The 24,416-nt window shown below is 41.5% G+C and overlaps 1 protein-coding gene across 2 annotated transcripts in view; it reads left to right on the top strand.

Moving 5' to 3' along the window:
• The first annotated feature begins 154 nt into the window (after positions 1-154).
• Positions 155-24,416, top strand: part of Fbxo11 (F-box protein 11) — a 72,549-nt gene continuing 48,287 nt past the window's right edge. The window contains exon 1 of one of the 2 annotated variants that reach the window (XM_052186578.1): positions 155-951. In XM_052186578.1, coding sequence (XP_052042538.1) covers positions 696-951 — 256 coding nt within the window. In that variant the 5' untranslated portion in view covers positions 155-695. The remainder of the gene's footprint in view (positions 952-24,416) is intronic. The other variant, XM_052186579.1, reaches the window with a different exon arrangement.

The following is a 24,416-nucleotide window of genomic DNA, read 5'->3' as shown; positions in this document are numbered from 1 at the left end:
TCCTCCTGCCACGGAGCAGCAGCAGCGGCGGCGGCGGCGCTGGGGCTGAGGAGGAAGGGTTCCTTTAAGGAGGAGGAACGACGACGCCTCTTTTTGCCCCTATCTCCTCCCTTTACACTCATTTCCCCTTCGCCGAGGGGGGGGGCGGAGGAGAGAGAAGAGGCCGAAGAAAGAGAAAATTCCTCGCAGGGCGCTCTTTCAGGGGGTGTGGGGGGAGGAAGAGGAACGGAGGAGCCGGGCGCCCCCCGCGCGCTCCCGCCCCGCTCGCCCTCTCCGAGATCGCCCGCCCGCCCACTCCCCCCGCCGCCGGAGACGCCGCTCGGGAGTCGGCGGGCCCGGCTCGTCTGCTCGGCCGCCGCCGCCGCGCTTCCCCTCGGGCTCCCCAGGCGGACGGACGCCCTTTCTTTCTTTCTCTTGCCCGGCCCGTCTTTCTGTCTGCGTCCCTCGCGGCCGCCCCGCCCGGCGGCCTCGGCCTTGCCCGTGCGCCAGGCCTGGCCGGCGGGCCTCGCTCGAGCTCCGGTTGTGCCCCAGCCTCCCCGCGGACCCGGGGGCTCACGCCCAGGCCCCCGTCCCCGCGTCCCCGGCCGCCCCGCTCCTTCCCGCTCCCCACCCCCTTCCCCGGCCCCGGAGCTCGCGGTGCGTGTGCGCGTGAGTGTGTGTGTCCCTCCGCCAACGCCGCCACCTCAGCCCGGCAAATGAACTCCGTCCGAGCCGCCAACCGGAGACCCAGGCGAGTGTCGCGGCCGCGCCCGGTGCAACAGCAGCAGCAGCCCCCGCAGCAGCCGCCGCCGCAGCCGCCCCAGCAGCAGCAGCAGCAGCCGCCGCCGCAGCCGCCCCAGCAGCAGCAGCAGCAGCAGCAACCCCCGCCGCCACCGCAGCAGCAGCCCCCGCCGCCGCCGCCGCCGCCGCCTCCGCCGCCGCCTCAGGATCGTAACAACGCCGGCGAGAGGGGTAAGGCCGCGCTCCGGGCCCGGCGGGCGGGAGGCCGGGCGGGGGCGGCGGCGGCGCGCCCGGGGTGGGAGACGGAGGCCGAGCGGAGGCGGGTCCCGCCGTGCCGCAGTGTTCGCCTGGGCCGGGCCGGGCCGGGCCGGCCTGGCCGGCAGGAAAAGCCGCGGCTGCGCGATCCGCTCGGGCTGCGGCTCAGGCCGCGCTTTGTTTGGTTTCGGGGCCGGCACCCTCCGTCCCCATCCCTTCTTGGGGCTTCCCGGCTGGCTCACCCACCCCTCGGGAGTCTGTTCGCGGCCGGGGGCGGGCAGAGGGTGGGATTTCCCCCCTTTCTGCCGCCTGGCTCGGTCTGGGCTCCCCCTTTCTCGTGGTAGGTGGGGGGATGGCTGGCAGCGTAGGTCGCTGAGGTTGGCCGGGGAACTTGTTTTCCCCTTCTGTGGGCTCCCCCTTGCCCTGGAGGAGGGGGAGAGGAGCGCCGGAGTGGTCCGCCGCGCTGGCTAGGGAACTTGTGTGCCCCCCTCCAGGTCACGGGGCACGGGGAGCCTCGGCCCCTCGCTCAACCTCAAGATCTTTGCTACGCAGTTTGCCTTTAGTTACAGAACCCGGGGGAAGAACCCGTTAAATCAATACCTTTAAATAAATAAATATAGAAGCTATCGGCCATTTCCAGCCCCCTCCCTCGTGTGCAGTGCAGTTACCCTTCCGCTGTGTCGTCCCCCTTTCCTCTCCTCCCTGCTACGCCGCGGTGCTCCCCTCTGTCTCTGGGTGGGTTTGAGCACCTCTGCCATAGAACGGGCCCCTTGGGATCGAGTGTGTATCTGAATGTAGACGCGCGCGCGTGTGTTGTGAACAAGGCCTAGTGAAATGTGTCATTTGGACTCAACTGTGCTGCGCTGTCTGGTAACCACCATTGTCTAAGGGCTGAGGCTCCCTGGGGTTGGATTCTTGCTTTAGCAAAAATAATGTTCGGTTTTGCTTGGATGATGTGGTTATGTGGAGAGGTTTGTGAGATGAGAGTCTTGCACGTTGATCTCCAAACATAACTAGTCTCTTTATTAATGAGCTGCTTGTAGCGGGGTGTAAGTCAGCACGGTATTTTGTGTATGATTGTTTTAAGGAGGAGAATTGTTAGGGGACATTTTGCGTGTTTTGGTTGGCGGATTAAGGTTAATTTTTACATGCGTTGAGTTGGTTGTCACACCTCCTTTGATTAAGGAGACTGCGTTTAAATATAATTTTAAAATTGTACATTCTTTCTTTAAGTGCTTCATTGTATTTGATCAAAATATCAGATGAAGGAAATTGTTAGTTAGAAAAACAGTTTAAAAGATTTGCATTAGTCACTGTTACAATAGTCTTTGAGAAAGCAGTTGGCTGTGTTATTTGGGAGATGTTTCAAATCAGCTAGAAGTCTTTTGCAACATGGTTGGTAAAAATGTTTTACCGATTCTTTGATACATTTACCAATTTTTGACAAATTAAAATTTTTTTCTCATGTTACCTTTCACTTACATGTACCCAAGTTGTCTGGTGTTCCATTCACGTTACCAGGTCTTATAGAATTGACAGAGGGAAAACAAGCAAAATTGAAATGTTAATGAAGTGTGTTAAGGATTCTGTTCTCATAGTAAGCCTTTTTAAGATGTCCTGATCTGTTAGAAGCAGCAGTGACAGCCAAACTCAATTCCCTACCATCGTGTATTTTTAAATGTTTATTCTGCATTCCGGTTTCACCACTTGCTATAATTCCCACTCTACTTGAAGTAGACCCTGGGCATTTTCTTCATTTATTCTAAATTATTAGTTACCAGAGTCTATTTCTGCTTGCATCTTGGTTATTGACAGTCACATGCCAGAGTGTCAGTTTTATTTTTATTGTTGTTCAAAAGCTGACAAAGATGTTCTTGAGTTGTGGTTTCATTATGTACTTAGCCAGTGGTAAGTGATGTGCACTTTAAGGCTGCAGCTCTATAGTAGCAACTGTCCTGGAGGTTCAGGGTTGGCACAGAGGGGATAAGAACTTGCTGATTAGCCTTCAGGGAGAATAGCATGAGTCTTTCCAAGGGCAACTAATGGCCTTAAAAATGAATAAATATTAAGATGAATTAAGACTAAAATAATGAAGATTTTGCTAAGCTTGTGGAAAAATAATATTCTTTAAAAGATTAGCATTCTTATTACATTTTTTAACGTACATTTCATATATTGGCTGGAGCCACCTAAAAGTAGCATTTCCCTCAAAAGTTTTAGAGGGTATACAGAGTACTTTTAGTTTGAGAAAATTCTTTTATTAATACTTGTTTATGGTTATACTGCAATAATCTCATAAGGGGGCAGCAAGCTGGGTCAGGGGGTAAAAACACAAGTCACCAAGCCTGATGACCTATCTCTGACTGTCTTCTATCCCTGAGACTCATGTGCTGGAAGGAGAGGACCAACTCCCTTAGGTGATTTTCTGACCTTCTTATACACCGCCCCACACACACAGACACACACACACACACACACACACACACACACACGCGCGCGTGCGCACACATTAAATAAATGAATAGTATAATTTTTAAATGATTTTATAAGGGAATTAATGAGCTAAAACTAATGTATTTGTGGTTATTTTTTTCTTTAAGTCTTGATGAATATGTAATTCCTATATTAGTCTTAGAGTTATATAATAGTGGTTTAGACAACAATTCAGGTAGTATATCAAAATGAGAATCATAATTTTTAGACAAATTAGTTCAATCTGTGTATAAAATTGACTTATGAAAATGTGCTTTAAGCTTTTTAATTGTAAAACACATAAAGATTTACTTTTCTCTCTCTCTCTCTTTTTTTTTTTTTTTTTTTTTTGGATTTGGTTTTTTCGAGACAGGGTTTCTCTGTATAGCCCTGTCTGTCCTGGAACTCACTCTGTAGACCGGGCTGGCCTCGAACTCAGAAATCCGCCTCCCTCTGCCTCCCAGAGTGCTGGGATTACAGGTGTGAGCCACCACCGCCTGGCTACTTTTCAAACAAAAGTTCTTTCAGGTTAATTTTTTAGTTATCTCTTTATCCATAAGTTAACTAGAATAAAAGAGTGCTTGGCAGTGATATTGAATATATACCTACATATGACATGCATTTCTCTGTTTGTACATGTATACATTTTCCTTTTTTAAAAAGATTTATTTATTTTATGTATATGAGTACACTATAGCTGTACAGATGGTTGTGAACCATCATGTGGATGATGGGAATTGAACTCAGGACCACTGCTTGCTCAGCCCCCCTCCCCCCCTTTCTCTGGCCCAAAGATTTCTTTATTATATATATAAGTACACTGTAGCTGTCTTCAGACAGCTCAGAAGAGGGCGTCAGATCTCATTACGGATGGTTGTGAGCCACCATGTGGTTGCTGGGATTTGAACTTGAGACTTTCAGAAGAGCAGTCCATGCTCTTAAGTGCTAAGCCATCCTACCAGCCCTACATTTTCTCTTCTATGAAGTGACCAGGGTTTCAAATACAGTAGAAACTTGGGTGGAATCTTAGCAGAATTCTGTGCCACTTACGTAGAGGGTTTCTGTTAGCCTACCCTGGGAGAGGGTGCCCAAGTGCTTCTGGGGAAATTATCATGCAACCTGAGGTGGTTTAGAACTGCACACTAACACAGGAGTTTGTGTCTCAAAGTTTGTACTTTGAGATTTCACATACTACTAAAAACTAAAAGAATGATATATTCTATGATTTATTGAAATGGGAAAATATTTGGAGTTGGATTTTGTTTTGTTTATATATCTTATTTATTTACATATTTAGAGACAGGGTCTTAGTTTGTAGCTCTGACTAGCATGGAACTCACTATGTAGACCAGGCTGGCCTCTTGCTTACAGAGACCCACTTGCTGCTGCCTCTGGAGTGTTGGGATTAAAGACATGCACTGCCATGCCTGATTATATCTTACATTTTTAATTTACATACATATCATTGTAAAGTTCAGATCAGGATAAGTATCAAATAAGTATGTCTCTCCTTGAATATTTATAATTTCTTTTTGATTAGAAACATGCAGAGTCCTTTCTTGTAGCTTTTTTGACATATGTAATACATTACTGTTTTCTAGAGTCTCTCTACTATAACAGAATTCTAGTGCTTAGTTCTTTTCTTTACAATGTAACAGTGTGCTGACCCACCTTTCCTCACCCTTCACGCTAACTTCGCTCAACAGCTTCTATCACTAATTGCGTTCCCAGCATCAATAAGATCAACTTTTGAAGTTCTATATACCCATTTGTCTTTCTGTGCTTGGCTTGTCTCACTTAACATCATAAAAATGACAGAATTCATTCATTTTTCTGCCTAAATATGTATCTGTCTCTGTCTCTCTCTCTGTGTGTGTGTGTATAAAAAACCCTTTTCTTCATTAATTGATAGGTTTTTGAGTTGTTTCCATATCCTGTTAAGAACAGTAAACAAGGCAGTGTAGATTTAACATACTGAATTCATTTCCTATGGTTATACATGGATATTTGTTCTAAGTTCTAAAGGATTTAGCTTTTGTAACCTGCCCCACAGAATTCAGTCTTTTTATTCTTAGAACTTATGTTTTTACTCTTTTTTCTAGAAATATAGGGGAAACATCTGCCAAATGTGCTATTGATATTCTAACCAGTAGGGTCTCTCTTTCTTTTAAAGAGTGTTTTAATTACCCTTCTCTCTCTCTCTCTCTCTCTCTCTCTCTCTCTCTCTCTCTCTCTCTCTCTCTCTCTCTGTGTGTGTGTGTGTGTGTGTGTTAGAGAGAGAGAGAATGTATATTTGTCTGTATGTGGGTTATGTACATGTATGAGTGCAGAAGAGGGTGCCAGATCCTTAAGAGTAGATACAGGTAGTTATGAGTCCCTTGACATGGGTGCTGGGAATAGAACTTGGGTCCTGAAGAGTAGCAAGCTCTCTTAAGGGCTGAGCCATCTCCCTAGGCCTTAATTAAAAAAAAAAAAAAAAAAAAAAAAACCAAAAAAACAAGGTGCCACTTCATAATCCTGGCAGGCCTGGAACTCACAGATGCTGGTTGCCTCTGCTCCCAAGCACTGAGATCAAGTGTGTGTACCACCATCCCCAGTTTCTTAGTTACTTCTCTGTTGCTGTGATAAGGCATGATGGCCATGGCAACTTACAAAAGAAAGTTTATTTGGGGCTTATAGTTCCAGAGGGTCAGAGTCCATGACAGTCCTGGTGGGGAACACTGCAGCAGGCAGGTATGATGCTAGTAAGTAGCTGAGTGCGTATATCTTGTTCAACAAACACCAGGCAGAGAGGGCCAGCTAGGAATGGTGTGGGCTTTCAAACCTGGGAGCCAGGGCCCATGACATTTGGTTGGAAGATTTCTTCTAACCAGACACTACCTCCTACTCCCACACAGTCACACAGTTCCACCAACAAAGACCAAGCATTCAAACATGAGCCTATGGGAGGTTTTCTAACTCAAACAAACATACCTGGTTATCCAGTAATTTTTTAGATTTTTTTTTTTTAACGATATGATTGACCCTTGACCCTTATAATCCCAGCTGTAGGGAAGCAGCCACAGAATCATTTGTAGGCTAGCCTGGACTACAAAGCAAGACTCAAAAAATAGTTAATACGTATGCACATTTTGAAATTAAATTCCTTTTTTTCTTAAATATTTTTATTTATTTGGGTGTTCATGTGTCTGTGGTGTATGAGGCCGGAGGAGTGTCATGTCACCTGGAGTTAGAAAACCAGGCAGTAGCTGGGTGGTGGTGGCGGGTGGTGGTGGCGCACGCCTGTAATCCCAGCACTTTGGGAGGCAGAGGCAGGCGGATTTCTGAGTTCGAGGCCAGCCTGGTCTACAGAGTTCCAGGACAGCCAGGGCTATACAGAGAAACCCTGTCTCGAAACATAAATAATAAATAAATAAATAAATAAATAAATAAAAAAAAAAAAAACCAGGCAGTTGTGAACTGCCTGATGCTGGGGATTGATCTCAGGTCTTCTGCAAGAAGAATATGTGCTCTTGCCATGCCACCGCGTCATCCAACCAGCCCTCAGTGTCCCTTGGTTGCATGTGCCATCACTTAACTAAGTTTTGCTTGGGATCCATCACTCTTCATAGCTTCTCCATCACCATGTTGTAATAAGAGAACTTGAGTTAGGTCAATAATATTTACATAGAAGTTTCTGAAAGCCGGGCAGTGGTGGCACATGCCTTTAATCTCAGCACTTGGGAGGCAGAGGCAGGCGGATTTCTGAGTTCAAGGCCAGCCTGGTCTACAGAAAGTCCCAGAACAGCCAGGGTTACACAGAGTAACCCTGTTTCGAAAAAAAACCAATATATATATATATATATATATATATATATATATATATATATATATATATATACATACACACACACACACATATATACTTATATATGTATATATATATAAAAGTGTCTGAGAGTAAGGAGAATTTCTTTTTTTTTTTTTTTTTGGTTTTTTGGATTTGGTTTTTCGAGACAGGGTTTCTCTGTGTAGCCCTGGCAGTCCTGGAACTGACTCTGTAGACCAGGCTGGCCTCGAACTCAGAAATCCGCCTGTCTCTGTCTCCCAGAGTGCTGGGATTACTGGTGTGCGCCACCACCGCCCAGCATGAGTATATGAGTATATGTAGACACACCAGAAAAGGTCATCAGATCCCATTACAGATGGTTGTGAGCCGTCATGTGGTTGCTGGGAATTGAATTCAGGACCTCTGGATGAGCAGTCCACACTCTTAACTGCTGAGCCATCTCTCCAGTCCCTTAATTTTTTTTCTTAATGCTAGAAATATCTTACTTAAGTCCTTGCATGGTAGTGTATGCCTTTAATGTTCAGGAGGCAGAGGTAGGGTAAAGGGTTCCAAGCCAGCCAGGGTTATAGTGAGACCATGTCTTTAAAAATAAAAAAAGAAGGAAGGAAAATAACCAGCCTCTGGGGTATTTCAGAGTAAGAGTTTTGACTTCCTGTTTCTCTGTTACTAATAAGGGACTCTTATTTTGTATAGATCCTGTTGTACCTCTCTCTCAAGCATGTTGATTTTCACTTATTTTTTTAGCTTGAATATATTCTAAATAATGCAGATTAGTATGTGAGATTGGTGGCAAGGTGGTCCTCCCCAAATTGCATTTGTTGTCCACTGGAAACAAAATCATGGACACACAAATACAAGGTAGATAGACAGTATGATGTGAAGAACCTAGCTGTTAGAAGGCAGGCGGCACAGTGCGGTGCTGTACTTTAATAAACTCTTAAAGTCTTTGCAGAGATGAGCACTTAAACTATGCAGAAGTGTAATAAAAATAAATAAATAAATAAATTTTAAAAAAGCTGCATACTATCTAGCATCCAATAATTGTTCAAAAATGACAGCTCTTGGAAATTTAAAAAAAAAAAAAGATGAAAGGAAAAAGAGAGAGGAGGTTTTGATCAGTTGTGCCCAGAATTAAATCTGGGAAAGTAAGTGTCTATGAGACCTTAAAGCCTTTGGAAGCTCCAAATGTTTTGATATAGATGACTTGGTGTTAGTAGGACAACCCTGCTCTTTTTTTTTTTTTTTTAAGCTATTCTGTTTTGTTGTTGTTGTTGTTCAGTTTTGTCTTTTAAAGAAAATAGATTTATTTTACATGTGTTTTCTCTACATGTATGTATGGGAAAAATATACATGTTTGCTGCCCATGAAGGTCAAAAGAGGGCATTGGATCTCCTGGAACTGAGGTTAAAGATGGTTGTGGATCACAGTGTGGGTGCTGGGAATCGAACCTGGCTCCTCTGCAAGAGCAGGAAGTGCTCTTAACCACTGAGTTGTCTCTCCAGTCCTGGTTGACTTTGTTTTGTTGTTTATTGGTTTTTAGTAGGAAACAAGAAACAGGTATTGATCAACTATATTAACTCTCCGCTGTGTACTAACCTATGGCAGTCACTTTCATAATTTAATCATTCAACGAGTCTAGAAAAGTACATTTTATTATTCATTTTCAACAAAACAACCAAGGATCACAGTTCCAATGCATAAAAAGTAGCAAAAAAAGAATATCTAAATTGATTTATGTCACTGACTCCATATAAAGGGAGGTGCCAGAACATGTTTGGTTGAATCTGCATCATGTTCAGAGTTGAGATTATCCTAGCCCGTGCAGCAGATTTGACCTTTATCCAAGCTAATCTGCTTTTGGAGATGGTTACATTAGCTTTGTACCATTAATGAGTCATGTGGCTTCACATTTTCCAAATAACCTGATCATAGTTTCACCTCACTTGTAACGTGTTGGGAAGGCTGTGCTCTGATTGACTACCACAGTGGTTTTGCTTTATCCTAGAATGTTAATAACAACACTAGCAACTATTGTACAAAGAAGGGTAGATGGCTCTGAATGACTCCTAGCTTAAGAGTAAAGGATGGAAAACCATTTTAGTTTACGGTTGTAGGTGGGAAACAATAATTATGTATTTAATGTCTCTCTTTTGTTTTATAGCAAAATATTACATTTTTTTCTTTTTAATGTGTATGAAAGTTTGCTGCATGCATGTATTTGCACTTTGTGTGTACTTACGAATGCTTTTGAGCTTGTGAGAATCGAGCTCAGGTTGTCTGTAAGAACTGCAAAGTAACTACAGAGCCACCTCTCTAACCCAGATTACAGTTGTATTTTCTCAAATGTAAACATTTAAGGAGGAGAACTAAAGTTAAGAACTTGTGCTTTAAATTATTTTTCAATAATAATGTTAATCTTAGTTTCACTTTCTCCTGATTGAACCAACACTATCTTCCAGAAGGATTTTGATTGTGGCAGAATCTATGTTGAAGGTTTTTCTTTGGTCTCGAATTAACTGGCCACCAATTGGGTTCCACCCCTTGGTGTTAACTTCTTTAGCATCTTAAAACAACCATCTGATTTGCATTGTATTCCTCTCTGCTAGTTCACCAATCTTGCATTAGTCTTTGCTAGTTCTACTTGGTTGTAGATGTTTTCCTGCTTGAAGTTCAGAAGTTATGAAAATTTTTATGCATAAAAATTGATCTTGCATCCTGTACCCATAATATATAACATATTGCATGCATACAGGAGCATGTATAGTTTTAAGAATCTATAATCTGGAGCTGGAGAGATGGCTCAGCAGTTAAGAGCACTGGCTGTTCCTCCAGGGGATCTGAGTTCAGTTCCCAGGGTGCACACACAGAGACACACAAGTGGTTCACAACTGTCTGTAACTCATGTTCCAGGGTATCCAGTACCTTCTGGTCTTTGAAGCCATGATGCATGCATGAGGTATAGAAACATATGTGCAGGCAAAACACCAGTGCACATAAAGTAATAATAATAGTAAATGAAAGCTTTATTCTTAAAAGAAGTAACTGGAGAAAAGGAATTTAAAACCCTTTTATTCACCTTTTTTTTTTTTTTTTTTTTTTTTTTTGGTTTTTCAAGACCAGGGTTTCGCTGTATAGCCCTGACTGTCTAGGAACTCACTCTGTAGACCAGGCTGGCCTCAAACTCAGAAATCCACCTGCCTCTGCCTCCCAGAGTGTTGGGAGTACAGGCATGCACTACCACTGCCCGGCCCTCACTTGCTATTTTGAGGTAGACAGCATAAGTATATCCATGTCACTAGTAATTTATTTCTTCCCACCTAACTGGTCATACACCTTTTTGAAAAAGAGAGAGAAAACAAAACATAAGACGCACTTTGAAAGGTTAGGGTAAGCTAAGTGTGGTGACACAGGAGCCCAGCACTCGGAAGGCAGGTCAGCCAGGGCTACACAGAGAAACCCCATTTCCCAAAAATGGAAAAAAGTGGGGGAAAGATGTGGTCAGTCTGACAAGCTTGCCCCTTTCAGCTAAGAAAGATCAGAGACTTGTTTGAATGAGGTGGAAATAAAAGACTTTTTTGGGCCGGGCGGTGGCGGTGCACACCTGTAATCCCAGCACTCTGGGAGACAGAGGCAGGCAGATTTCTGAGTTCGAGGCCAGCCTGGTCTACAGAGTGAGTTCCAGGACAGCCAAGGCTATAGAGAGAAACCCTGTCTCAAAAAAGAAAAAAAAAAAAAAGAAAAGAAAAAAAAAAGACTTTTTTTTTTTTGAAATGTTTTAACAAAGTGATTTATAGTATAAAAAATTGGGTAAATGTTTATGTTTCTTCTTTTTACAAGATTAGATATATGCCAACATAGCCACTAAATAAATTATAATTCACAGTTGTGTGTGGATGACTGATAATACTCTGAAGTCATTACATTTTTAAGAATCTTGAGTACTGGGTTCTTTTTTTTTTTTTTTTTTTTTTTAATTTAATTTTTTTTGGGTTTTTTTGAGACAGAGTTTCTCTGTGTAGCCCTGGCTGTCCTGGAACTCACTTTGTAGACCAGGCTGGCCTCGAACTCAGAAATCTGCCTGCCTCTGCCTCCCAAGTGCTGGGATTACAGGCGCGAGCCACCACTGCCGGGCAGTACTGGGTTCTTTAATATTTTGGGCCCAGCTTAAAGCAGAAAGTGAAATTCGGTGATTTTGGGTAGGGGAAAGCAGAAAAACATTTTTTTAAAATTTTTTATTTATTTATTTATTTATTTATTTATTTATTTATTTATTTTGCAAGCAGCACATTCTACACACAGCTTTTCCTAACGTGCTTCAGAATTTGATTTTCTTAGGGTTTCCCACTCTGATTTTGGTTTGAGGATTGGTATTGAAGTAGATTTGGAATAGGTTGAAGTGTTGTAGGTATGTATGAATCCCTGGAATCAGTAAAGGACATTTGGATCATAAAGTCTGCTTTACACCCACAAGTGTGTGTATACATTACAGAAGTGATTTTTGCTAAATCAGGTTTGCAATCAAAGTATGCATGGAACCGTGTAACCAACACATAGATGAAGACATGCATTGTTGGCGACCTGGGAGTCCCTTGAAGACCTGTTGCTGCTCTCAGCTCTTCCCTCCAGTCTCGTGGATTAGGTGCGCATGCTTTAAGTCTATGTAAATAGACTCGCGCTGCGCTCTCCTGTGTCCCTGCCTTTAGTGTGTGTGGCCTTCATTCACGGGAATGGAAAGGCTTACAGCATGAGGGCGTTCATTCTTATACAGTGTTACATTGTTTAAATATGCTACAACTTAGCCGAACGCTACAGTCATTGAGCACTATATTGTATAATTTAGTGCGCACGTGCCCACGACATATAATCAACATATATTATTGTGTTTACCCAAAGAAATTTACAAGAAATGGAAGATAGATAGTTTGAAGAAAGGAGAACCTTGTTTCTCATGATTATGCCAGTATTACTTTGACATTCAATTTGGGACTTACAATCCTAAAAAATATTTGAAGAAACTACCATTTCCTCTGTTTTCATTTTTGCAGATAGTCATATTACTGTTAAAAAGAGTTTTATGCCATACACATGATTATGCCTGGGTTATGCCTTAGACATTTTGTAAACATTTGTGCTTGTTCCCCACCACCCTTTTCTCCTCCTCCTCCTCCTCCTCCTCCTCCTCCTCCATCTCCATCATCACTATCACCATCGTCAAGGGTCAGGGATCACTATGAACCTGGTTTAACCATGACCTATTGGGCTCAAGCAGTCCTACTTAAGTAGCTGGGATTTAACATGTGCACCACTGTGCCTGTTTTCTAAGTGTCTCTGTGCATGTGCACTTTTGTGTGTGAGTTGTGGGTGCTTGTATGCTATAGCATATGTGTGGAGGTCAGAGGACATGCCTGGGTTCAGTCCTTACCTCCCACCTTGAGAGAGTGTCTTTCCATTTGTCCACACTAGGTGGCCTGCAAGCTTTGGAGACTGGCTTGTGTCCGCCTCCATTTTCCTGCAGGACTGCTGGGATTACGGATGCTCTGTGTACTTGTCCAGCTTTTACATAGATTCTGGGGGCCGGAACGAGACCTCCACACTGGTGTAGCAAGTGCTTTTACCCACCAAGCTATCGGTCTAGCCCAGAAGAAGTACTGTTGTCAGTACTTCAAAGTTCACCTGCCGGGCGGTGGTGGCGCACGCCTGTAATCCCAGCACTCTGGGAGGCAGAGGCAGGCGGATTTCTGAGTTCGAGGCCAGCCTGGTCTACAGAGTGAGTTTCAGGACAGCCAGGGCTATACAGAGAAACCCTGTCTCGAAAAAACCAAATCTAAAAAAAAAAACAAAAAAAACAAAAAAAACAAAAAAAAAAAGTTCACCTATCAGTGCCTGGAATCTCATCTACTCAGGAGGTTGAGACGGGATGATTATAAATTTAAGGTCAGCCTGGGCAATTTAGGGAGTTTCTGTCTGAAAATAAAACTTTGAAATGAGAATTGGAGATGTATCTCATTATTAGTCTTCAATTTTACCATGAAAATAAATATACTTCATGATCCCCTCATCAGTTACAGGTTAACTGATTTCAAGGAGGAGGACAGCTTTTGATATTTAGGAATTTTAAATATTTCAGACTTGGACATGTGATTTTTGAGTATTTAAGAACTAATGCTACTGAAGTGGTCCTAAGTATTTTTCTTTCTACATTTAAACTTCTGAGTCCTTTTAAGTGTGTCCCTTTTAATAGCTTTAAAGTATCTTGCATTGGACAGGCGCCACATGTAGAGGCAGGAGAATTATGAGTTTAAGACCAGCCTGGGCACATAATTGAGTCCCAGGCCAACATGGACTATATAGTGAGAACATATCCTTTTTTTAAAAACAAACAAACAAACAAACAAACAAACAGGGTATTCCTAAGTGGCCCTGGTTGACCTGGAATTCCCTATGTAGATAAATACTGATTGGACTCAGAGATATACCCGCTTTCCTAGTTAGTGCTGGGATTAAAGGTATGCTCCCTCAACACCTAGCAAAAAACAGTTCTCCTATTCTCTGGTTTTCTGTTCATTCTTAATTCCTCCTTATTGTCTTATAGTCAGCATATACTAGTTATAAAAACTTGGGGCTGGAGTAATGGCTCAGAGCTAGGAACACTGGCTGTTTGTCCAGGGGTGCCAGGGTTTGATTCCCAGCACTCAGATGGTGGCTCACAACCATCTGTAACCCCAATTCTAGGGGATCAGATACCCACCCTGGCCACTGGGTACCAGACATGTACAGCGTGCAAAGACATTCATGCAATCAAAGGACCCATATACATGGGATAAATAAATGCTTAAAACACATTTTTTAAAGAATTGTAAACTTTGACAAAGAACATGAGGCATATTTTGCTATTTGTTTTCTAGTCCTTGATTTTATCATTCCTGACATAGAAAAGGTTGAAAAATCAGCCTCCTTGCTAAGTTCTCAAGTAAAAGCTCATGCTAAAGTAACTTCTAAGCTCGTGTCCCCTAGGATACAGATATCCCCTGAGAATGACAGACCAAGCTCTTTTAAGGAACTGCTTGCTTGAAATGGATGATATGGTAGCTGGAGGAGGAGGAGGGGGAGGGGGGAGGGGGAGGAGGAGGAGTTTGTTATTTTAAGTCTGCTCTTATTATTTGTCAGTCTATGCTGAGGTTTGTCTTTCCTGTCCACAAAAGCTTCATAGAGATGGCTACCTTCCGCGTCTTAGCATCTGTCTGGTTTGTTTTTTGAGACAGGGTTTCTGTGTTTGTCCTGGAACTCGATCTGTAGACTAGGCTAGTCTTGAACTCAGAAATCTACCTGCCTCTGCCTCAGGAGTGCTGGGATCAAAGCTATTTATCATCACCACCACCACCACGAAACCTAACGATTACATTTCAGGAACTTTTTTATGCACGTTGTTTTTAAAGTCACTACCCCTAGGACGCAGTGGCACTTTTCATTGTCATGGTGATGTCCTTATTTAATTGCACCTTTTTTTGCCCTTATCTAGGAATTAAAAGTAGGAAGATGAGTTTAAATTAAATTGTATGTTGCAAGAGTCTAAATACCTCTCAATGCAGAGAGCAAACACTAGCAGGTCTCTCACAGGTGCCGTGGCAGTTAGCGCCCAGGGCGCCTCTCATATGGAGCTTTCTGATCTCACAGGAAATCTATACTCTATTTCTGAGTTATTGATTTGAAACCTTATCTGGAATCTCCAAGAGTTGAAAACCTAAGCTGGGAAAAACTGGATGTCAGGAGTATGAATGAAACTTATTACATTAAAAGTCTGATTTTAGGTGGCTAGAAAAATTGGCATACCTATTGTATGCATGTTTTAACAAGCAGAAATTGGAAGCATGCCTTCCTGAGTTGGTAACTATCTAAAAGGTTTAGATGAGAAACTAGGTAAGAAGTTAGGGTGGTAAAGGTAAAATGATTTTTGTTTTTTGTTTTTTTGTTTGTTTGTTTTGGTTTGGTTTGGTTTTGGTTGTCCGAGACAGGGTTTCTCTGTGTAGCCCTGGCTGTCCTGGAACTCATTCTGTAGACCAGGCTGCCCTCAAACTCAGAAATCTGCCTGCCTCTGCCTCCCAAGCACTAGAATTAAAGGCGTGCACCATCACTGACTGGCGATTATTCTTTTTATTTATTTTTCAAGTAGTGTATGTACAGCTGTGATAGCAGAAAAACTAATAACATTATTAAAAATGGACAAAGACTTAAGAGATTTCTCCAGAGAAGACAAATTAGCAAGCAAATATGTGAAAAAAGACTTGGTATCTTTTACTATCAGGGAAATTCAAGTGAAACTTAAGATCACCACCCCTGTAGGATGTACTATTTATAACAACAGCAGCAAAAAATGATGGGGAGCTGGGAGCGGGGCCTAAGAGTGCTTAGCCATGTGCGTAGTGTGAGGGACCCAGCCTGACTCGCTCACACACATGGCACCGTCAGCCTGCACTCCAGTCCCAGCTCTCCTGTCCCCGGGGACTCCTGCATGCGTGCGTGCACACAAACTCATGCAAACTTACACTTGAAAACCTTAACCTTAAAAAAGACAGCCAGACAAGGCTAGGAATGTAGCTCAGTGGTTGCGCTCCTGCTAGCCTGTGCAAGGTCCTGTATTCAATCCTTAGCACCTCACTCCCTGAAAGACAAGAGGGGGCAATGGGGGATTGGAGCCTTTGTATTACTTTTCTTAGAATGTAAAATAGTAGAATTCCTATAGAAAAAAGACTGGAGGTTTCTAAAAAGAACAGTATATTACCCATTTATTGACTCAAAAGAGAGTCAAAATCAATACTTCCCCTCCTACTGGAAATCAAACCTAGAGCCTCTTGCAGAGCAGTCAGCCCTCCAACTGGGCTATGTTCTTAGACACAGAAAGCTGTGTCTTGAAGAGATGCTGACCTTCTCAGGTTCATAGCCATAAAGATCAGAGTAAGGAAGGTGTAAAAATAACCCACTTTATTGATAAGTGAATGGATAAACAGTATACACACACTTACACAGGGATGTTATTCAACCTTTAAAAAGGATATTACAATATGCAGTGACACTGACTATTGTGAGAACATTCTGTTAAATAAAATGAGCCAGTCACTGAAAGATAAGTACTGTCTAATTTCTTTTATGGGAAATATCTAAAATATTTTCCCAGATTCTAAGAGTCTTGGATGGGCTTGCCAGAAATAGCATCAACAGTGAGGTTTCATGGAGATCTGTGGATCCTCAGCACAGGTCAACACAACAAAGCTCGCCTTGAGTGATCTTGACCAAATAAAAGGAACTGGTTAGAAGGGTGTGGTGCACGCCTGTAATCCCAGCACTCTGGGAGGCAGAGGCAGGCGGATCTCTGAGTTCGAGGCCAGCCTGGTCTACAGAGTGAGTTCCAGGACAGCCAGGGCTACACAGAGAAACCCTGTCTCGAAAGAAAAAAAAAAAAAAAAAAGAAAGGTGTGGCTTAGTAAGTTTGGTTTTGTTTTTGAGATGGCTCTCTCTATATTAGCTGGGTCTGCAGTGAAACTCCCTTTGTGGACCAGGCTGGTCTAGAACTCAAAAAGATCCTTCTACTTGTATATGCCTTTTTGTTTTTTTAAAGGCAGTGTCTTCCTTCATAGCTCACACTCATAAGTGATCTCCAAGCCTGGGCAGCTCAGCTTCTCAAATGCTGGAGTTAGCGTGTGTTATCTTCCCAGCATTTGTGCCTCTGCCTGTCAACACCCCCTGTGTGTGTGTGTGTGTGTGTGTGTGTGTGTGCGCGCGCGCGCGCGCGCGCACGCGCGCACGTACGTTGTGAGCCATCATATGGTTGCTGGGATTTGAACTCGGGACCTTCAGAAGAGCAGTCAGTGCACTTAACTGCTGAGCCATCTCTCCAGCCCCTGCCTTTATGCCTTTTGAGTGCTGAAATTAAAGGTGTGTACCATCACACCTGGCCAGTGTTTTTGATTATGAAATAAAGTCATACTACTTGGTTAATGATGTAATCCTCAATGTAATTCTTTTTTAAGTTAGAAAAAAGTTTAAAACTTTATTTTTCAGTATACTCAAATATTTATTAATTGTCAACAGTTTTGGTATAACCATAGTAACTTTACAGTGATAATCGGCTAAAGTTATTGTGAGTAGGAACTGAATAGAACCTAGTTCAGAAGTTAAAGATTAAAATCTGGACCACTGAATAGGCAACTCTTTCCAGAGTAAACCAGAGTGTAGCATAGGAATCCTCATGTATCAATTACATCATGATAGCAAATAGGCAGAAACTTAGTGTCCAGGTAAACTGAATGGTTTGAAAGGAAAATTTGTTTTTGTTACAATAATTGGCTCTTCTCTTAAATACCAGTGGTATAGATTGAAGGCTGTTCGGTGCTTTTCATAAAATTGAGTTTGACCCTAGTGAAAATAATGACTACTGACTAGTTCATGAGGTGTTGAAAGAAATTGATTAAAGGAATTGTTCCATCATCAGTTTTAAAATGATTTGTATATATGATGTGTGCATGGGTCAGGATTTGTGAGGTGGATAGAGAACAGCCTTGGATACTGCTTCTTGCTGCTTGCCACCTCATTTTAGTCAGGGTTTTTAGTTCATCTTTTGTAGGATATTGGATCACACCAAACCCTGAGATTGTTATTTAACTGAAAAAAATTCTGGTGTGGCTCAGCCCCTTAGCACACACCTTTAATCCCTAACTATGAAGGTAAAGTTAGTTTGTAGAAGGAAGCACACCCATGTTTGAAAGTGATGTCTGATTGAGTGTCAGGCAAAGTGACAAATCAGAGATGGATTTGACAGAATAGAATACGCCCAACTCTCATGAGGAGAGGAAAGGGAAGCCACTTGAGTGGCAGTAAGAGAGAGGAGACAGTTTGACCAGACATTTGTACAGAGACAGGTTGAAGAGAGAACAAACTAGACACGGGTTAAGACAGAACAAGCCAGAGAATGAGAACGAACCAGAAGATTAAAACAGATTTCAGGAGAGGCCCAGAGAAAAGCCAGATTGAATCAGTCAGCTTGAAAAGTTTGAACCAGAACAGGTGAGTTAAATCGGCCTGTTAGAGCTCAGAAAAAACAAAGGGTGATCTTACTCAGCAGCAAGTGTCAGAAACTGAGAACATCATAGGCCTAGTTAGACTATATGGAGGCTAGAGGCTTCCAGGCCTAGGCAAAACTAGGTGTTTTGTGTAGGTTTTGGAAATAACAAAACCAAGGTCCTCACTCTTGGTGCATAGAAAGCACATCTACCTATTGAGCTGTCTCCACCCCCTACCCTCTTACTTTTGGTTTGTGAGACCTAATATGTTTGGGAGTAACTGTTTTCAAAATAGTAGGAGTCTTTGAAATGCAGTTAGTCACTAGATTTTTAATTGATTTGTCTATTCAATTATCTGATCATCTTATAGGATTCTTATAAACCTAGACCAAGAGAAAACTTACCTGTTTATGCCTATCTTAGACCTATCAGAAGAAGAGAAAGATGTTTGTTTTTTAAAGGTTAATGAACTGGCATGTAGCTTAGTGGAAAGACTTCTTAGCATGCTCAAGTACTAAATTTGACAATTAATACCATTTAAAAGCTTAAGTAATAGGACATGGTGGCTAACACCAGACAGAGGCAGTTGGATCTTTTGAGCTCAAGGCCAGGCTGGTCTAACAAGTTCCAGGACAGCCAGGGATACATAGAGAAACCCTGTCTTAAAAAAAAAAAAAACAAAAAAAAAAACATTTAAAAATGTTTAAGGGTCTGGGAGACGGGGAGGTGAATGTGATTGGGATGTGCATATGTGAAATTAATAAAAACATTAAGTTAAAAGAATAAAACACACAAGCCTTGAGTAGCTGCACATGGTAGAGCACACAGGAGGCCTCATCTCTGTGATTTCCAGGCTAGCCAGGTCTACATTATACCCTGTCAGGAAGAAAGAAAAAGGCTACTGATTGTTTTAAGAATTGGGCAGGCTTGGGCTGGAGAGATGGCTCAGCAGTTAAGAGCACTGACTGATCTTCCAGAGGTCCTGAGTTCAAATCCCACAACTACTTGGTGGCTCACAACCATCTATAGTAGGATCTGATGCCCTCTTCTGGTGTGTCTGAATGAGTACAATGTACTTATTTTTAAAAAATTAAAAAAAAAAAAAAAAAAAGAATCTGGCAGGCTTGCTTCCTTCCTTCTTTCCTTCGACAAAGGAGTAATAAAAACAAATTTAAATAAAGTTTTTATGGAACAGTTGTATTTTGTGTTTCATCAGTTGTAGGAAACTTCTAAAAGTAGTCTTAGGAAAGTTGTAAGCTCACAAAAATAATGGCAGCGGTTTGCAGTAGATACTTAGATTTCATTCCTCGTATTTTTCTCTGGACCCAACTTCGTTGATATAATTACTGATTTGCACTACTAAACATTTTTAGTAGGTTTATAGATAACAAATTTGAAAAAGAAACAAGAAATCAAAGTAACTTTTTTTAAAAATTATTTTTATTATATGTACATTAGTGTTTTGCTTGCATGTGTGTCTGTATGAGGGTGTCGAATTCCCGGGAATGGGTATTGCAGACAGTTGTGAATTGCCATGTGGGTTCCATTGGGTTCTTTGGGAATTGAACTTGGTTCTTTGGAAGAGTAGCCAGTGCTCTTAACCCTGAGCCATTTCTCCAGCCCCAGTTTGTTTTTGTTAAGACAGATATTTTTTTGACATGGACAAGCAAAGAAAGTAGACTCTTAGAAAACTTATACTCTTAGAGAGAAATGAGTATAACAGATATGGGCTCCAGCGAGGCTCCAGCCAGCAAGCACACATGGCGTCAGCTTGCAGGGTTATTTACATGTCTTGGGCTAAGTATGAAGCTCTGTTACAGAGTATCTGTGGTTGCTATCCAGCTTCACTTAAGTAGGCATGGTGATGCACACTTAACGCCTGGGAGGGACAAGAGACCCAAAGCTCAAGTCATCCTCAGCTGCATACTGGGCTCCAGGGCACCTGCCTCAGGAAACAAATAATAAAAAGTAAGACGTGTCAGTTGGGTGAGGTGCATGCTTCTGCTCGCAGCACTCGAAGGCCTCATGGAGGAGTCCACTTTTTTTGATTTGACTGTATATAATCACCTTTTTAATTAAAAAGAAGGTACAGCATATACAGGAGTTAGTTTGTGATTTAAGTTTTGCATTTTAGTTAAGATACCCCGAATATTTGTCTATATCCATCACTCATTTTTTAATAGTTGCTATGTAAATACACTTTATTTATTGGAGTATTTTTCTATTGATTGATAGGTTTTTAACTTTTGCCTTTATTGAACTGTAGCAATTAATCTTATGCTAGTATCTTTGCATGTTTATGTCACAGTTTCAGGAAATAGATTCATAAATTCATGTCATTGGATCACAAAGATTTTTTCTTTTTTCTTTCTTTCTTTCTTTCTTTTTTCTCTTTTCTTTTTTTTTTTTTTCCCCGAGACAGGGTTTCTCTGTGTAGCCCTGGCTGTCCTGGAACGCACTTTGTAGACCAAGCTGTCCTTGAACTCAGAAATCTTCCTGCCTCTGCCTCCCAAGTGCTGGAATTAAAGGCATGCATCACCACCGCCTGGCTGGAAATTTTTTTTTTTGCACTCCATTTATTAGGTTTTCTTGAGACATAGTCGATATACCAAAAGTATATATTTGATGACTAATGACTGTAAACAGGATGAGTTTGGAGGGACTTGTATTTTTAAAGTTTGGTAAAAATTGCCAGATTTGTTTATTGTGTAATTCCCATTAATGGAAAGATGAAATGTTAATGAATGAGTACATGAAATATATATGGGACAACTGGGGTTGAAATGGTTCCCAGAGATGCTCAGAGAAAGTAGATTTGTTTGTTGTGGGTTGGTTTAGTTTGGCCAGACACTGGGCTTAGGATGTTACTTGGTCTCTTCTTCCCAAATGCTGGGGTTATGGGCTACCACTTCTGTCAAGTAATTTTTTTTATTTTGTTTTGTTTTCTAAGAGAGTGTTTTTCTGTGTAGCCTCTGCTGTCCTGGAACTTATTCTGTATAGACTAGGGTGGCCTTGAACTCACAGAGATCCTTCTGCCTCTATCCTGAGTACTGGGATTAAAAGTTTATGTGCGCCACCACACCTGGCTTCCTATGCCACCTTTGCAGTTACCTATATTACAACCTCAGGTACTTACTTTTCCACTGTTACTGGAAAGGCCAATTTATGGATCCATAATGAGTGATGAATTATCAGTAAATATTTTGCAATGTTTTATGTAGTAGTAATATTATTTAGTTACTGTCTTACATGATCCTAAATGTTAAAAGTCTGGAGTGCTCTGAACTCAAACTTTCTGATACAGCAGATGCTGGTGCTTATGATTTTCAGATTTCTGAACATTTTCAGTTGTGGGTTTTGGTTTAGCAGTATTGAGTAGGTAATCCAGGCAGATAGAAGTCAAACGTACCTGGTGATTGTAGTGGGGCAGACTTGTAATCCCAGACTTTGGTACACGAAGGCTGGAGAAACTGGCATTCAGAACCATCCTACAGACCAGCCTCTACCTCTAGTGAATTTTGGATCATTGTCTCAAAAAAATTGAGATGGGAGGAGTCACACTCTTATCCCAAGCATTTCAGACAAAGATTTCCAAGCAATAATGCTGTTTGACAGATAAATTTGCTAAATATTTAACTGGAGCATATTTTTCTTTAAAAGTGTATAATATCAATCCATGGACTTGTAATATACAATAGAAACTATAATTTATTTTAAGCATGACAAGATTTTTTTTTTTTGGAAGCATCTATTTTCCTGTTATTTTACTTGACACATGGGAAACAATGTAGAATATTTCTAATAATGGTAATAAATACAATTTATAGCAATAATAATCGTTACTTATTGGTTACTCTTCTAGGGAAGCACTAAATGCCTTTTAGTCTTAGCCCTTAGTAATAGCCCTCATTAGACAGATAATGTATATAGTTTGCATACGACAGAACAGAAGTTTAGGAAATGTTAGTAGACTAGAAACCATTTCTTTCTGATTAGACAGCCTGGATGAAGTTTTAATTAACTATATTATACTATACCAGTAATGATTGTCTCTCATATAAAAGGTTTTAAAATATTTCCAAGAAGCATAGCCTTCTTTGTTACATAAGGTTAATCACTAATTGTGCTGCAGTTACCTACCTTTTTCTGAAAGGAAGAGAAAGTAATAAGTAATAAATTACAGTCTTACAATTTTTTTTAATTCAGGATGTTTAAAAGGTAAAAATAGCAACAATTTAACAAACTTAAGAAAACTATTTCTTTTCATTTGGTGAAAGTATCTAAAACATAGAAATTTGTAAAAATTGTGTCTATTAGACATTATATTGTAATGTTTACTTTTATATTGTTATTTATCCACTAGAAATATACAAGCATATGTACCTTTCTTTGAAAATGGTTCTTAATGGGTGCATAATACTTTACATGTATATTGAAGTTTACTCAATCAGTACTAGACATATGAATCACCATTATTTTTTCTGTGTTTTAAAGTTGTGCCATAGAGAAAAACCAAAAGAAAGATGCTATGAATTTCAGTATTGAGAGTCTCTGTTTCTCCAAAACCAGCATTGACAAATGAAACCCTAACAGACAGTTAATAGTCTTTGGGACAAATAGCAGCTGCCTTTGCCTGTGTCTTTTTTCCTATAGAAACTATAAAAAAGAAAGGAGAAAGGAAAAAAACCCTTTCTCATTTTCAGTAAAATGAAAGAGTATGATTAGTTAAGGCTATCAGAAGCACCTGAGAAGGGCAGACAGCATGTACTTCCTGGAGGGGTGGGGGGCTCAAGGTGAAGGCAGTTGTAATGAGTCCATAGCAGTAGTGTCTGGTTCATCTGAGAAGGAAGAGAAAGTAGAGCAGTGCTGAAGCACACACACAGTTCAGAAACTGTTGGTCTCTGGCATTGGGAGGTCTTAGCATTGTGTCACCTGCCCTGCCCTGCCCAATCCTTTGGAACCAGTGTATTCTGTTTTTTTTTTTTTTTTAAAGCAGTCATGGTAGCAGAAACTTAACCAAAGCACAAAACGATACATTAGAAAGGGGGGGGGTATGAATATGAATGAATCAATGAATCAATGAATCAATGAATGAATGAGAATGTTTGATTGCAGGTCTCACTTTATAGCCTAGGCTAGCCTAGAATGAGAAGCCAGGCATGGTGACACATACCTGTAATTCTAGGATTTGCAGGGTGGAGGCCAGGAGGATTGTGAGTTCAACATCATTCTTAGTTTCATAGAGGGTTTAAGTTAAGACCAGCTTGAGCTCTAAGAGACTGTGTCTTAGAGGGCGGGGAGGGAGAGTTAATAGAAGGACGAAGAGGGATGGTGGTCCTTGCGTATACTCTCAGTATGCCTGTTTTCTCTATTAGCTTATAAAGAAGGAAGGTTGTAAGTTTGAGGCCGGTCTGGACTGTTAAGTGAATTCCAGAACAGCATTGGCTGTGACTGTGGAAACAGTGATGCTCCAGTGGTGAGAGATGATCAGAAGCTCTGCGGGGAGTAAGGCTCCCTGTGAGCCCAGCACGGGAGAGGCAGGGTCTGAGGCCAGCTTGGGCTACATGCAGCCCTGTCTCAAAAAGTAAAACAAAGCAGAAAAGAAAAGTTACCAGAACCACAGTAGATCAAGTACTTAGAATTAGAATCTCTGTAGATAAAAACCAAGACAGTACAGCAGGATAACTGGTAAGAGAAGCCAACTGACTGAAATGTCTACATTAAAGACTGTACAAAGAAAAAACTGATCATCATATGACTGGTGAACAGCCACGTCCCAGCAATCTATCCACGTAATTTCTAAGGTATTGAAATTAGACTGCATAGTAGAGCTACATTTATTACAGGAGTAGTGTAGGAGCTAAAGATTGCTCATGTCCAGCCCCACTATTCTTGAAATCACACATGGAACTTGGAGAACACTGCCTTATTCACAGAAGAGGAAACTGAAGTTACAATGTTATAGTAACATTGGACCTATTTATTAGGAACATAAAGGTTGGATGATGTGTTCTGCTGGTATGTAGACAATGTGGTGTGTGCAAAAAAAGCATGTCACACCCCGTGAATAAAGGTTGAAGATGTTT

Source organism: Apodemus sylvaticus, chromosome 6, assembly GCF_947179515.1.
Source record: "Apodemus sylvaticus chromosome 6, mApoSyl1.1, whole genome shotgun sequence".
NCBI lineage: Eukaryota > Metazoa > Chordata > Mammalia > Rodentia > Muridae > Apodemus > Apodemus sylvaticus.
Note: the sequence above shows the minus strand (reverse complement) of the source record. Positions and strands in the feature narration are given on the sequence as shown.